The following is a 17,116-nucleotide window of genomic DNA, read 5'->3' as shown; positions in this document are numbered from 1 at the left end:
TTTCCTTCCCAAAGGGCATTAGTGAACCAGATGGGTTTTTAGAACAATCAATGATGGTTTTATGGTCATCATTACAGAGGCAAGCTTTCAATTCCAGACTGAGTAACTGAATTTAAATCTCACCAGCTGGTGGGAGTTGAACCAGTGTCCTCAGAGCATTAGCCTTGGCCTGTAGATTACTCATCCAATGACATTACCGCAGATAAAACTGATCTTTTCTGCATTATCTGACCACATCATATTGCCACATTCACGTCTTTATTAGCAGTCACTGAGAAGCAACAGTACTGTGTTAGCAGGTACCCAACAGAATTTGCACAGTTTCCTAATTAAATGGCAGAAATCTCAGCATTGGGACGGGACAATGCTTAGTATCAACAAGAGAGTTTTGTTTGAATATCAACTTTGTCAATCATGCGTCATTGTCAACACCACATTGAGGTACAATAGGTCTTTTATGGGTCCCCAGTGTTTTGTTTCTATCAAGTCAGATTAATAGTATTAGGCTAACAATCAGTGTTAGCTTGTGTGTCCTTCCTGCCCTCAAAGTGCGGTGGTGTATAAAAGTTTTACCAGAGCCCCGAGCACAAAATCTATATTGGAATTTCACTGTAGTAGTATGGGGTGCTACCAAGTTGTCTTTCAAATAAGATATTAAACCAAGACCCTGTCTTCCCGCTCAGCAAATGTAGAAGATCCGATAACACCATTCAACCAATGGTAGAGGAGCTCTTGCTGGTGTGCTGGCCAATACCTTTTGACTTCCTTGTCAGTTGATAATCTGTCTAACATAGCCTTGATTATATTCAATGTCCCAGCCTTATTCTTTAACCAACGCCACTAAAACAGATCAATCAAAAGCACATTGCTGTTTTGGGAGTTTGCTGTCTGCAAGCATGTTTCCTCTGTTACAACTATGTTACAGCACAAAATTCACAAGTCAAAATTACTTCATTAGCTGCAAAAGTGGACTGGGTCATGAAAAATGCTATATAAAGCAAGAGGCTCTTTCTTTACACAATTTGGAGCAGAAATCAAAGGCAGCAAGGGAAGTAAATTGTGAGGACATAAAGAATCTAAAAAAGGATTTCGATAGGCTGAATGAGTGGACAAACCATTGGCAAATACGGTATTACACCAGAAAATATGAATTCATCAACTTTGGCAAGAGAAACAGAGAAACACATGTTATTTAAATGGAGCAAAATTGTGAAACTGTGGTAGCGAAAGATCCGGGTGCCCTGGTACATTTATCACAAAACGCTGATATTCATGTACAACAGAAGCAAACGGAATATTGTCATTTGTTGCAAGGAAAATGAAATGTTGCTACAATTATACACAGCATTGGTGAGACACTGTTTACAGTTTTGGACTCCTTATTTAAGAATGTAGTTACACTGGAAGCAGTACCAAGAAGGTCTACTTGATTGATTCCTGGGATGATGTGGTGATCTTATAAAGGAGGAAAGTTTGGATAAATTGGATCTGCTGGAATTCAAAAGAGAAAAAGAGGTGATATCACATAATATCCTGAAAGGACTTCGCACAGTAAATGCTGAGAAGTTTCCTCTTACAGGAAAGACTAGAAATAAGGGACATAGTTTAAAAATATGGGGTTTAAGATAGAGAAGGGGAGATTTTTTTTCTCTTAGAGGGCAATTAGCCAGTGGCATTCTCTACTCTGGGAGTAGAGAAGGCTGGTACATTAAATATAATCAAGGCTGTGTTAGACAGATTCTTGACTGACAAGGAAGTCAAAAGATATTGGTGGTAGCCAGGCAAGTGGAGCTTAAGATCATGACTGATCTGATTGTGATCTATCAAATGAGGGGCCAAATGGTCTATTCCTTCTCCAAGTTCATATGTAACCAGGGGAATATTCTTAGCTTTTGACAGAAGATAATGATCTTACACAGTTAATGCAGAATTTGAAACCTAGCAACAACCAAACCACCTTCCTTTGTGCAAGAGGCTGCCTGACATCTAGAACTTTCTATTTAGAACAGATTTTTTAAGACCCAAAATAGGGCATTTTCACTGAAGACAGACAGAGAATGAACATCATAAACGAAAGATGCACTTGCTGTGTCAATTTAGATTTTAAAAAGTGTAGTGACGTCTTGTGCAGGCTCTGGGTTTGAACACAGGTATAAGGGGTACAAGACCAACATCTAACTACCTAGCAACCTAATCCCAGAAAGAAACTGTTACCAATAAAAGATACCTCAGTGATTTAGTAATCAATTCTATACTTATTTGAGAACCTTCCCACTATAAAATGATAATAATTATGCACATCAAAATAAATAATGAAATTTTTACTCATTTTAGTATTTATTCTTCACATCTGTGACAGCAATTGATGAAACAAAAAGTGAGCATTTTTCAAAAGAAATCTTGAATCATTGAAGCTATGCTGTCCTGAGCAATTAGCGATAAACTCTGGAGTCCTGACACAGAAACTGAACGTCTCTCTGGATTTGATAGATGAAATCAGTGACAGATTTTGATCACTGACAGTACACTGCTTGCTGCTGATGGACACTGAGTCACCCAGTTCCTAAAGGGGCAGCTCAGCTGTTTAGCAAAAGTGGAAACATTGATTGCTAATAGCTTAATTCAAAAACAAAAAGCTATCTAAAATGGAGTACTGAGTAGCCAGAAATGTTAAGAAAACATAAGATTGCCAATAAGTCCACAGTAATTCCATGAGGAGCAGCAAGCATATTGCCATAGATGCACTGCTTATATAAAAAATCAATTACAAAAAAAAAATTAAGCTCAAATTGATGCATTTAAAAAAAAAGCACATGATCAAAATTTGGATGATTTCAGCAGAGCAGTTGTACCTAGATTGAACAGCACAGCTCAGGCTAGACAGTATCCAAATTCTAACTTCAGTAAATTGCCAGCTCCTAACTTTATTTTTTTAAATATTAAGTGGCCAGAGTTAAGTACGATGCTGTATATGATTCTGAAGGAGTTAATGTTCCTGTTACATTACGCTTCACCCAATTTGGGTACATAGAGTTGAGTTCAACACTCACCTTTGTGGGGAGCAGATGTTTTTTGTACAGTTCCCTAGAGTCCTCAGTAATTATGCTAGGCTGGTGAAGTAAACTGTACCTAATGCCATTATGCAATAAACTACCTTGTGATGCAAAACTAGATCTATTTCTGCTTAGACTCCTCAGCAGGGCATGCTTTATCACAGATAATTAGACAGGTCCAAAACTCGGCACAGAAATGGCAGCAGAGTATGTAGACTCGAATATAACTTGCCAACAGCAGTGGTAACTAATATTATGACCCTGGGGTTGGATTTATATGGATGTTCTGATACTATGAAGAGGTTCTGAAGAACTATAAAAATTATGCATTTAAGCCTGGGAATTAAGAAAAGTGATCTAATAAGGATGTGCAAGATAATCAATTTTCGAAAAATATTATTTTCAGGATATGGGCAAAGCTGGTTAGGCTAGCATTTATTGTATATTCCTAATGCCCCATGGAGAAGGCAGTGGCACATCGTCTTCTCAGGTACAACTGCATGGCTTCCTGGGCCATTTCACAGGACAGTATAAGATGAAACATATTGCTGAGGGTCTGGAGTCAGAACAGTTATGTTGCCATTAAAGTTAGTGAACCGGGTGTGTTTTTAACAATTCAGTAGTTTCTGGTTATTTCTTCTCATTATTAGTGATTACTGCTATTATTAATTACGACTATTACTGACACAAGCTTTCTATTCCAGATTTATTTAACTGAATCTAAAATTGTCCAATAGCATGGTGAGATTTAAACTCATTGCCCACTGACCATTATTCAGAACCTCTAGATTACCGTCCATAATATAACCAATGTGTGTAGTACCCTGTGGTATAGAAGGGCGTAATCCAGAAAATTATCTCAAACTTAAGTAGGACAGGAAGAAACTGGCTCAAAAGTAGAAATAGGAAATTGGTGGACAATGAGGAACCTGTGGATGTGGTGTATCTGGATTTCCAGAAGGCATCTGACAAGATGCCACACCAAAGGCTGCTACATAAGATAAAGTTGCACAGTATTACAGGTAATTAATTGGCATGGATAGGAGGATTGGTTGACCAGTAGAAAGCAAAGAGTAGGGGTAAATGGGTGTTTTTCTGGTTGGCGGTCAGTAGCTAGTGGTGTGCCTCAGGGATCAGTGTTGGGACCGCAATTGTTTACAATTTACATAGATGATTTGGAGTTGGGGACTAAGTGTGGTGTGTCAAAATTTGCAGATGACACGAAGGTGAGTGGTAGAGCAAAGTGTGCAGAAGACACTGAAAGTCTGCAGAGGGATATAGATAGTCTAAGTGAGTGGGCAAAGGTCTGGCAGATGGAGTACAATGTTGATAAGTGTGAGGTCATCCATTTTGGTAGGAATAACAGCAAAATGGACTATGTTTTAAATGGTAAAAAAACTGCAGCACGCTGCTGTGCAGAGGGACTTGGGTGCCCTTGTGCATGAATCGCTAAAAGTTGGATTGCAGGTGCAGCAGGTAATTAAAAAGGCAAATGGAATTTTGTCTGCCATTGCTCGAGGGATGGAGTTTAAAAACAGGGAGGCTATGCCGCAGCTGTATAGCGTCCTGGTGAGGCCACACCTGGAGTACTGTGTGCAGTTTTGGTCCCCTTACTTGAGAAGAGATATCCTAGCACTGGAGGGGGTGCAGAGGAGATTCACTCGGTTGATGCCAGAGTTGAGGGTTAGATTATGAGGAGAGACTGAGTAGACTGGGATTATACTCATTGGAATTCAGAAGAATGAGGGGAGATCTTATAGAAACATATAAGATTATGACGGGAATAGATAAGGTGGAGACAGGGAGGTTGTTTCTGCTAGCAGGTAAAACTAGGACTAGAGGGCATCACCTCAAAATAAAGGGAAGCAGATGTAGGACTGAGGTCAGGAGGAACTTCACAACCCTTTGGGTGAAGAATCTGTGGAATTCCCTGCTCAGTGAAGTAGTTGAAGCTACCTCGTTGAATGTTTTTAAGGCAAGGCTAGATAAATTTTTGAACAGTAAAGTAATTAAGGGTTATGGTGAGCGGGCGGGTAAGTGAAGCTGAGTCTCAAAAAGATCAGCCATGATCTTATTAAATGGCGGGGCAGGCTTGAGGGGCCAGATGGCCTACTCCTGCTCCTAGTTCTTATGTACTTAGTACAGACTAGTTCTTCTCCTTTAATCCCAAACCACCAAAGTAAAGAGAAAATGTGGACTTCAGATAAAGCAAAGCTAATATCTGAAAGTTCTTTTCATGCATGGAGTTTTGAAATTATGAAATGGATTCCTAGCAGGTGGGAAAATCTCAGAATAATTTCAGAAACAAGTGGATGCTACAATAGTTGCGATTGTAGGGCATTTCTGGTTGAATGAAAGAAACGAGTTGAATGAACTACCTTATCTGGAATTATCTTGTCAGGAAAAGAAATGAATGTGACCTTTAATAACCCATGAAAACACAGGTTTTCTGTACATTAGGCTACATATACTGACCTTCCACATCATTAATGCTCCCATTACGAAAGGATTAAAAACAGTCAAGAAGCAGTAGACTGATGCAGGATCAAAACTGCAATAAGATAATAATGGGTAAAGTAATAGGCAAAGATGTATTTATTTGCAAATTGATTATTCATTGAAGCACACCTTCCAGAAAATGCTCAGCAAGACTTTTGAACAGAATCCCTTTTTCATATGCATTCAATCATTTCTTCATATAATCTAAAAACATACTCTGAATATTTAGTGCTACATCAGAAGGACAGAATGTGTGCAACTATGTCAATCAAGAGAATTCAATGCAAGCATACAATGATTATAACCTATAACATTTAAAACATCTCTTTTCTGCGCATAAGGCAGGAACTATATGAAATAGTTAACATTCTTCTTACCTGTTGATAGAAGCTATATTTCCAGTTCCAAAGAAAGCGGTCACAATGAAGAAAATCTTATATTTCCAAGATAAGAAAAGTCAAGACTTCAAAAATATAAATCAATTTTAAGCAATCCACATTGTACTTGAATTACACAATACTTTAATTAGCTATTAGCCTAAGAATTTTTTTTTTTTTTTTTAAAACTTGTTCATGGAATATGAGTATCGCTAACTAGATCAGCATTTTTAGCCCAGAAGCACATTTGTCTGGGATTCTGACTTACTAGTCCACTTACATTACTACAAAACTATCACCTCCCCTTATTTTTTTTTTAAAATCAAAAACAAAATACTGCAAGTCAATGATACTTTTCAAAATTTTGGATCAATTTAAATGCATGTTGGAGTTCAAATTAAAGTGGTTCAAAGTCAGCAAGTAATTTCCATTATGGTTTAATGAGGTGCCTGTATTACCTATATCTGATGAAATGTTTTGATTTGATAAACATTTTCGTAACCTACTTCTAAGAGTAGATCCAGGATGTAAAATTCTTCAATTCGTCAGTAGTGAGAAATATACTAGAATCTATGATAAAAGAAATGATAACGGAGCATTTGGAAAGATTAACATAATTGGACAAAGCCTACATGGGTTTATGAAAGGCAAAATATGTTTAACAAATCTACTGAGGTTTTTTGAAGATGTAACCAGTAGAATAGATAAGGGAGAACCAGGGGATATAGAATATTTAGTTTTTCACAAGGTTTTTGATAAGGTGCCTCATAAGGTTAGTGGGCAAACTAAAGCACAAATACCTCTCCCAATAGAATTTGTGCTACACTTAAGAATCTGGCAGTTCTGCCCTAAATTCAAGCCTCAATGACAGTTCAAGCCTCAGCTGCAGCCCTTGGAATGTCAGCTGCTTAATGTTTTATAATGAGATTGGAACGTCTACATTGTTTCCAAGTATACAGATGTTTATAAATGTAATTGGTCAATCTAGGACATTCAGCTATTTGACTTCAAAATTGCTTTTAATCTCAGAATCTTGAAATTAATTAGATACAAATACCTTAAAATATAATCACAAACCTAAAAAGAGAAATTAAATGCAGAAGGATACAAAGAAATATGATCGTCTTACGTCATCTAGCTCGAGGTGTCGAATCAGTGCTCCGTCAACTCTCTGAGCAAAATCTATCAGGGATAACTGCTGGAATGGAAAGAAACCTTGGTCATAGGAGGAATTGGCATGAATGGAACTGTATGTCAATCACTGTGTAAACGTTTTACCAGGAGATAATGTGCATAATCAATATAAAAAAAAGGAAACAAAAACAGAAATTGCTGGAAAAGCTCAGCAGCTCTGGCAGCTTCTATGAAGAGAAATCAGAGTTAACATTTCGGCACCAATGACCCTTCCTCAGAATGCTCAGTTCTGTGGAAAGGTCAACGGACCCAAAACATTAACTCTGATTTCTCTTCACAGATGCTACCAGACCTGCTGAGCTTTTCCAGCAATTTCTGTTTTTGTTTCTGATTCACAGCATCCGCATTTCTTTTGGTTTTTATTCAGAAATGTTAAAGTTGTGATAATTGATAAGGGATATGTGAAACAAATCACGGTCAAACAAATAAAGAGATCCATTCAGCCCATCTTATATCCTCTCTCCAGAGTGAATAATAAGTTACTTTCCTCTCAACCAGTGGATTGAATTGTCTGTCTGTTAACAGTTTTAACCTTGATGCTCTCAACGTAGACTGTTCTGAATGTTGATCACGGTGTATGTGAAGAAGTTCACACTGACATCTTCCTAAATACCCACTCACTTGAGTATAAATTGGATCACTTTTATTCTGGCACACCTTGAAATGGTGTTCTAGTTTAACCTTAACTACTGAGTTAAGTGTTATATGTTCCCCTCAGGTTTCCTTCTTTTCCAACACAAGAAGTCTTTTCTGCTGACATTAATGCTTGACACCTCATGGTTCCACTCTACACACGCTTCATTCCTTGGAAGTTTGGCATAATTCTTGATGACTGGAGCAGGCCACAACACATGAAGTACAGCCTGGTCAAGGCACTGTACAGTTTTTAGAGTGACGTACTACAGCTGATTGGTAATGGCACCAAAGCATATTTTGGTTTTCTTTCTGTCATAGTGACTTCAGTGTCTGAGCTAGTCTTCAGCGTCATGCTCAGACAACAGACCCACACAGGAAGGGATGGGGCTGCAAAGTACAGACAGTGAGAGGACATGTCTGACATGTTGTCAAGGTCTGAAAAAGCAATTCTGGCAGTCACCCCCCATTTCATATCCAAAATAACGCAAGACGTTAAACCATATGTGACAGATTCTGTCACTTAACTACACAGTACTTTGGAATGAATTAGGCAAGTGAGTTAGTTGCCAAGATTTTTCGTAAATTAATGGATAGAGAGGAGCGATGACTCGCTGTTGAATAATGCCATATCATTAAGTTGAATACATATACATTTGCAGTACTTTTAGTAACTCTCCTCTGTCCTTTGGCAGTGACTGAACAGAAATCAACACAGCACTTTGCTTGCCAGAAATGATCTTATAACTACTGGTTTGTTTTACTTTAGAATTGATTTCATATTTAATTTCGAAACTACTTTACAATTTTTGCCTTTTTTTTAATCCTACAGGGTAGATTTTTATCAATTGATGCTGCAGGCAATTTTCACTTGAAAGGACGGTGATCAGGAATTCGATTGCAGAGGTCACCATGAATGAATTTTAATTAGATGAAACATCGCGCAGTGAGCCCTCATCTCTCTTCTGAATTCACAATATAGGCTCCCGTGGCAGTGAGCTTTGTGCAAAGAACACAAATTTGTTAAATCTATTAATAGATATTACTTCCATGCTTCTAACTGTTGAAATCCCGGGAACATACAAGTGGTCTGGTGGATTGAAAGTTGTGTTCTTGAATGGCGAGTGTACTTTATTCATGACCCTTTCCTCAACAGTCTTTGTTTTTTTAAACTTTGTTGTTAGACAACAGCAAGCATTCTTATCACCAGTTTGCATCCCAAGCCCTTACTGCTGGGGTTATGACTCTTCTGAAGCACTGCCAATGCTATTAAAAGTCTGCTCGAAGTTGTACAAGAGTAACTTTCCACATTGTTTGCTCAGCTTCCCTACAGAGAGAGCATCTGGCCTTCATTCAGTGCCTCCCCATGGGAGAGCAGCAGAGGTCAGGAAATCAGTTCAGTGACAGACTTGAAAACGCATCACACCTCCCCACATATGCCTCATAATTTCTGGTCAAGCTGCAGACTGACTTAGAAAGTGAGAATGAGACAACACAAGGAGGTACTGTCATGTATCCCGCCATCCCACTGAGTACTGTCACTGATGTTTCTGCAACCGTTGAAGCTCCATTTGTGATGGCTGATTCTCAGTGGGGCTAAGGAAGCATTTAGGAGTGCACTGCTAAGCCAACGTGCTCACTGAATACAAAACAGTGGCTATCACAGCTAGTTCAGCAACTGGAAATGTTCATATTGTGATAACGGTATTGTCACAAGATTATTTAGTGCCAAATACCTATAATGCTGATTTGTATTTTTGGAATAACACAAATAACCCATTTCACTCCATGGATTTGTTTAGACAATGCAATTCTGCTTTTGCAAGGACAAACATGCAATATGACATTGTAACCAATGTTTAGTAAACTGCCAATTTCAAAACAATAGGTTTCTCATTACCTTTGGGGCAGGAAAGGTGTTGTGAAACTGGATTGTCTCTTGCTCCAGATTGATCCAAATAAACATCAAGCAGGCCAGCACTAGAGGAAATAAAGCCTCATATCTGAATGAAACACCAAGATGTTAAAGACTGAACCATTAAGAATAATTTTTTTCAATATTCCACAATACCAAATAGTGAAATTTGGGCCAGGTTATTATTTATCAATCTGCAACAAATAAAATAACACTAATTTGCAAGACGCATCTAATATCAAACATATATGAAGTTGAACGAACAGCTCGGCAGAATGTTTTGATTAAACAAGTGCTGCATGTTGATTTAGTTACATATGTATATATATGTCACTGAAATCAATTACTCAGGCACAGAAATTTATAAACATACCATAACTACAAGAAACCAGTTAGGACTGATATTCCTCACTGCTCAACTGAGACAAGACAAGACAAGATGATAACCCCAGAGGATTGGCCTGGAATTTCCAGGATTGAAAAAGTTAATTGGCATGAGCCCATAGTGTGCTATGCCTGATCCAACCTGCACTATACTGCTCAGGTTTCTGGACATGAGTTAGTTTAATAAATCCACCAAATCTGCAACTCAGGATTAAGGCCTCTGCATTGAAATTGGGTGGAAGAGACGGAGGACAGCTAATCACTGCTGCTTTGCATGCATGCTTTCAAAAGACACTAGCAAGTACACAGGCAGTGTAAAGGGTGCAGTGACCCGGTATCAAAGTTTCTGAAGAAGGGTCTAGACCCGAAACGTCAGCTTTCCTGCTCCTCTGATGCTGCTTGGCCTACTGTGTTCATCCAGCTCTACACCTTGTTATCTCTAAATCAAAGTTTATGCTTCTAACAGCATTCAAACCAACAGCCATGTGAGTTGGACACAAGAATAATGGCAGGGTATCTTCCCAGTTCCTGCTATCCTGATGCATGTAACTGACCAAATCTTTCACTTCAAGATATTTGTGCAATTTTATCTTAAAGAAATCTATACCACTGGTTTGGTAACTATCGCAGTAAGTATTATTTCTATACTGCCTCATTCTACTGTTTCGTCCCAATGGTGTGAAGTGAATGAGCACTGCACATTGCCTCTGATTGGCCAGCAGCTCTCAGAAAGTGGGATTTCCAACTCCATGATCCTTGATCCTCAGGAAGGCCCACTGCTGTTCACTTCAATGCCCGAGTTAATTCTTAATTCACTTCTCGAAAGAAAATGGCAAATGCGACGCCCACCGACTACATCTAAAATTGACCCAGGACTTTGGTCAACAGGGTCTAACATCTCTTCGCGTCTCGGTGCCAAAAACATTTTTATCTATTTCCTGTCCATTACCTTTGCAAATTTTGCGACACTAAAAGGCACTGTACAGTGATAACTAGCTGTTGTGATTGATTGAATGAATGACTGACTGACTACGTAATATTTTATCTATGGTGTTGGTTGAAAAGCATTTGAAATTTCTGCTCTTTTACAAGCACCAGGAATTCTCACCACTCAGGTAAGTTTCATTGCAATACAGGACATACTGCATTGGGTTGCCAACCTAGTTTATACTCAAATGGTACTCAAATTTACAACCTTGCAAGTTAGACACAAGAATTGTAACAACGCAGCTAAGCTGACAAACATAAAACCTGTTTAGCATTATCTTACCACAAAGATTTGGTCATTTATTCCTCTTCACCCAATTTGCTATTTATGGTGGAATTTGTAATATGATTGCTAGTCTGAGCCCCGAGATTTATAATCAGAATAGTACTCATAGTATGTGGAGTGAGATCTGTAACTAGTGAAAGCAGAACTGGGCAGGTCTGATAAATGTTTTGGTGTCAGGCAAGTAATTAATTACTATTAGCAAAGCTAAAATAACTGAAATTACTTCACAATCATCCAGTTTTTACCCTTATGTCATGGTTAAATCTGCAGTGCATGTTGAAAACTGCAAGCTAAACTCAGGAATAAACTTTGAGATCCATGATTTCACAAACTGAAAATGTGCATGAGATTTACTAACCAATCAAACAAAAGGATGAGTAGATCTACACGACAACATACTGTGATGTTAACAGTCAGCTATGGTCTTATCCAGCTGCCAGACAGTTTATTGCTTTATTACATTTATGAAAAGATAATTACTTTAATTAAAATTTTATTTGAAATTAAAAAAAACATAGCTAGATAAGCCATGACACTGAAATTTTTTTTGGGAAGAACTAAAATTAATTGGCTGATTTGATAGATTTCTAAAGGGAGTTTTTATTGTTGTCAGCTCATCAATAGAACTTTACAATTTTTATACAAGTAGCACTCCCACAGGACATTGAAAATATAGCCTCTGTACAAAAAGGACAATCAAGCAGGTTTGTGCTGAACAGTTTTGAAAGAGAGTGGAACCTTGCCCGAGTGAAGGAAGCGATAGACAACAATGACTCCACACAAACCTAGCAACTCAAGGCTGGTTATCCAAGAGGTGCTGTGGGCAATCAACAGCAGCAGAATTGTACTCTCACACAACCTGCAATCTCATGGCCCAACATATCCCGCACTCAACCATAACCATCAAGCCAGGGGATCAACCTTGGTTCAATCAAGGGTGCAGGAGGGCATGCCAGATGCAGCACTAGGCATACCTGAAAATGCGGAGTCAACCTGGTGAAGCTATCAAACTGGACTACTTGCATACCAAACTGCAAAGCAGCAAGTAAGTCCAGAACATCAGTGCAAAAGATCAGGATAAAACATTCGCAGTAATCTTCAGCCTGACGTGTCGAGTGAATGATCTATCTTGGTCACCTCCAGTGGTCCCCAGCATCACAGATACCAGTCTTCAGCCAATTCAATTCACTCAACATGACCCCAAGGAACAGTTGGAGACACTGGATACTGCAGAGGCTACAGGCCTTAACAACATTCCGGCAATTGTACTGAAGGCTTGTTCTCCAGAACTTGTTCTGTCCCTAGTCAAGCTCTTCAATATAGTTACAACATTGGCATCTACCCAACAATGTGGAAAATTGTTCAGGTATGCCCTGTACACAAAAACCAGGACAAATCCAACCCAGCCAATTATCACCCATCAGTCTACTCTAGATCATTAGTAAAATCATGGAAGGTGACATCAGTGCTATCAAGCAGCACCTGCTCAGCAACACCCACTTTAGGTTCTGCCAGGGCCATTCAAATCCTGATCTCGTTACAGTCGGAGTTCAAATAGGGACAAAAGAGATTTACAGCCCTTGATACCAAGGCTGCATTTGACTGAGGACAGTATCAAGGAACCCTAGCAGAAGTGGAATCAATGGGCATCAGGGGGTCAGCTCTCCAGTGGTTGGAGTTATATTTGGCATGTAGGAAGATGGGTGTTGTTGTTAGAGGTCAGTCATCTCAGCCATAGGACAATATTGCAGGAGTTCCTCAGGGAAGGGTCATTGGACCATCTTCAGTTGCTTCATCAATGACTTTCCCTCTATCACAAAGTCAGAAGTGGGAATGTTTGCTGATGATTACACAATGTTCAGGACCATTCAAGACTCCTGAAATACTAAAGCAGTCAATGTTAAAATGCAACAAGATCTGGGCAATATCCAGGCTTGGGCTGACAAGTGGCAAGTAACATTTGTACCATGCAAATGGCAATCAATGACCATCTCCAATAAAAGACAATCTAACCACTGTCCCTTGATATTCAATGGTGTTACCATTACTAAATCCCCCACTGTCAATATCCTTGGGATTATCATTGACCAGAAAGTCAACTGGACTCACTACATAAATACAGTGGCTACAACAGCAGCTCAGAGGCTAGGAATAACTCACCTTCTGACTCCCCAAAGACTGTCCACCATCTATAAGGCAAAAATCAGGAGTATGATGGAATACTACCCACAACAACACTCCAAAAGCTTGACACCATCCAGGACAAAGCAGTCCACTTGACTGGCACCACATCCAAAGGCATCCACTACCCCACCAGTAGCAGCAGTGTGCACTATCTACAAGATGTACTGCAGAAATTCAAAGATCCTCAGTCAGCACCTTCCAAAACCACGGCCACTTCCATCTAGAAGGACAGGGCAGCAGATACATGGGAACATCACCATCTATAAGCTCCCCTCCAAGCCACTCACCATCCTGATTTGGAAGTACATCACCGTTCATTCATGGTCCCTGGGTCAAAATCCTGAAATTCCCTCCCTGAGGGCATTGTGGGTCAACACACAGCATGTGGACTGTAACAGTTCAAGGCAGTAGCACACCAGCACCTTCTCAAGTGCAGCTTCGGACATACAATAAATGTTCGCCGGCCAGCGATGTCCACATACCACTAATGAATAAAAAAAATAGCGTAAATCCTTCCTTTCACTTTCTTCCTGGTCAATGCAGCACCCGAAACTCAGCTAACTCCCTATTTTCATACACTCAAGCCAACTCCTGTGACCACAATCAATATTATTTATCTATATCAATTGTGCAGACTACTCAACTGTTTTCTCTTTCACACCAGAGAATGCCAAGTCACAAATTCTGTCATGGGAAAAGGAAATAAAGTGTACTGAGATGTGAACATCTCTCACCTGAAGCCCAAGGCATTACGTTTTTGTTAGGTATTGTCAATTTGATGTTTTGATGCAGAGTTCACCAGTGCCCTATTTTAGTACATTATAAAGCACAGTTATTGCATAACTCTGATATCAAAGTATGATTTTTGTTGTACACTTTAAATGAAACTAGATCATTAAGACCATTGAAAACTCTCTGCTGTATGCAACAGCCCCGCAACATTACAATTTGCTATACAGTGTCTTCAATTACATACAAGTGCATTTAAATTAGACAAGGCATATAAAATAGCTTTGATTAAACAACTGTTTGTATGTCAGGCCAGGAGAGAAGTATAACACATATCTTACAAAGAGGTGGACTGTGCTTGAAAGAAGTTTACCCTCCAAAATCAAAAAGGTTCAATGTGTTCGGGCTTGGTATTCTAACGCTCTCTCAGAGAGTATTAGCAGCAATGTGATTTATAAAGAAAAAGGATACCCTGTGCTGAGCAACAGGTAGGTTGACATCAACGAGAGATTAACGCTTAGCAGTCGTTGGAAGAGTAATGTTGAGCTAAGCAAAGGAATCAGTAAGGAGGATGCTGTAACAAAACATAATGAGGCAAAATGATTAGTGCTGCAGTGTCAAACAGCAATATAAAATGTGGTATCATATTTCTGAAAGTATCATCCCTTTCACATTTACAGCCTATTAATTATTCTATTATTATTCTGTAACTTCTGGTTGATCAGGTGTTGCATTTGTGCAGCAGCAAACATTCATGTATAAAAGAGAACTTTTACTTGGCATCAAAACCAAATGCTCCAGTAAAATCCCTCTTGGTTAAAAAACTTGTGAGCAAGGTCCCACTCATGGCAATGAGATAGATCTGCTTTAGTACTGTTTGAGGACTAAGTGTTGGTCAGGAGAATCCTCCAGCTACCTCCAAACCACATTATTGGAGCTTTAACAACAACATGAGGGGCCAGGACAGGTCAACGCCACCCCTCAATCCCCCTCCATTTAATGTTACTTCCAAAAGTAGTAGTCTCAAATGGTGTGACACGGTTTCAGCAATACTTTGTATCCATAATCAAGGTTGAAGAGGAGGTCAAAATACCAGAAAACGAGGGAATAAGTCAAGAGGAAGAACTTAATGGATGTAATACAAGTTCAAAAGAAATGCAAAAAACAATGGGATTTAAGATGGACAAATCTCTGGGATCTGACGACTTCAGCCCAAGGTAGAAAAATAAATAGATGAGGATATTGCAGCACTATTAGTCATAATTTTATCAATCTCTCTAGATTCAAGAATTGTGCCTTCAAATTGGGCAATGGGCAAACTTTACTCCATTATTCAAAGAGTTGGACAGAAAAATTGGGTTACTGCAGACCTGTGAATTCAACATCAGATTTGAGAAAGCTACTTGAAGGTATCACCAGAGACAGAGTGACAGAATATTGGGCAAGAATCAGTTGATCAATGAACCATCATGGATTTGTGAATGTTGGATCATCTCTGATTAAGCAAGCTGATATTTTGTTTTGAGGTGGTCAACAACATGCAAGATGTTGGAGTGTATGAATGTTGTCAATACTGGAGTTCCTGAAGGTATTTGACAAGGATCCACACCAGAAATTATTAATAAAAATGACAACACATTGTGTTTGAGGAAATCTTCTAACATGGCATGTAAATACTGGGAGGCAGAAAACAAATAGTAGGGATAAGTGATCTGTTCCTAATTTTGCGTATATGACCAGATTCAGGAATTTGTATAGGGTCCTCAACTATTCACCATAAACATTAATGATTTGTACAAAGGAATAAAGAATCACATTTCAAAGTTTGTAAATTATGCTAAGGTTTTGGTGTAGATTTGTAACTCAGGTTGTGGGTGTTGAAGTTGGTTGGCTCGCCGAGCTGGTTTGTTGTTCCGCAGACGTTTCGTTACCGTGCTTGGTAACATCCTCAGTGCAGCCTCTGATGAAGCGTTGGTGTGTTTTCCCGCCTGGTTTTTAAACTCCGGGGTCCGTTGCGATGGATTGCCTCACTTCCGGGTTTCCTCCGTAGTGGAATGTATATGGGGTCGAGTTCAATGTGTTTATAAATAGCATGCTTCGTGGAGTGCCATGCTTCCAGGAATTCTCGTGCTTGTCTCTGCCTAGCCTGTCCCAGGATCTTGGTGTTGTCCCTTTCGAAGTCGTGGTTCTCCTTGTCCATGTGGATTGAGATGAGTGAGTATTGGTCGTGTCTTTTTGTAGCCAGTTGGAGTTCATGTACTCTTGTTGTTAGTTTCCTTCCTGTTTGTCCGATGTAGTGTTTCTCGCAGTCTCTGCAGGGGATCTTGGAGATGACATTGGTCCTGTCCATGGCGGGGAGTGGGTCTTTAGTTCGGGTGAGCACTTGTCGTAGGGTTGATGTGGGTTTGTGTGCCACTCTGATGCCCAGCGGTCGTAGAAGTCTTCTGGTGAGTTCTGACGTGTTCCTAATGTAGGGTAGTGTGATGAGTGTGTTGGGGCGTGTAGAATCTTTCTGATGCTGTTCTTGTAGGCATCTCCTGACCCAGTTCTTTGGATATCCATTATCCTTGAACACTTGGAAGAGGTATTCCTCCTCCTCTTGGCGTAGTTCCATGTTGCTGCAGTGTGTTGTTGCCCTTTTAAATAGTGTTCGCGCACAGCTTCGTTTGTGTGTGCTGGGATGGTTACTATTGAAGTTCAATACCTGGTCTGTGTGTGGCTTTTCGGTGTACTTTCTTTTGCAGTTCCCCATTTGTCTTGCGCTCTACCATGACGTCCAGGAAAGGGAGTTGTTTGTTCTTCTCCTGCTCTCTGGTGAATTTTATTCCAGTGAGGGTGTTGTTTATGAGTTTGTGTGTCTCTTCTAATTTGGTCC

General features: G+C 39.5%; 1 protein-coding gene across 7 annotated transcripts in view; it reads right to left on the bottom strand.

Moving 5' to 3' along the window:
* The window catches only part of pign (phosphatidylinositol glycan anchor biosynthesis, class N), a 97,524-nt gene that overhangs the window by 11,655 nt on the left and 68,753 nt on the right, over positions 1–17,116 (bottom strand). For 5 of the 7 annotated variants that reach the window (XM_048616921.1, XM_048616911.1, XM_048616931.1 and 2 more), the window contains 5 exons: positions 14,713–14,815; positions 9,657–9,759; positions 7,038–7,127; positions 5,930–5,985; positions 5,529–5,604 (listed from right to left, as the gene is read on the bottom strand). In XM_048616921.1, the coding sequence (XP_048472878.1) occupies positions 5,529–5,604; positions 5,930–5,985; positions 7,038–7,127; positions 9,657–9,759; positions 14,713–14,815 (428 nt within the window). The remainder of the gene's footprint in view (positions 1–5,528; positions 5,605–5,929; positions 5,986–7,037; positions 7,128–9,656; positions 9,760–14,712; positions 14,816–17,116) is intronic. The other 2 variants (XM_048616927.1, XR_007265618.1) reach the window with 2 other exon arrangements.

This window comes from Rhincodon typus, chromosome 2, assembly GCF_021869965.1.
Source record: "Rhincodon typus isolate 14 chromosome 2, sRhiTyp1.1, whole genome shotgun sequence".
Lineage (NCBI taxonomy): Eukaryota > Metazoa > Chordata > Chondrichthyes > Orectolobiformes > Rhincodontidae > Rhincodon > Rhincodon typus.
Note: the sequence above shows the minus strand (reverse complement) of the source record. Positions and strands in the feature narration are given on the sequence as shown.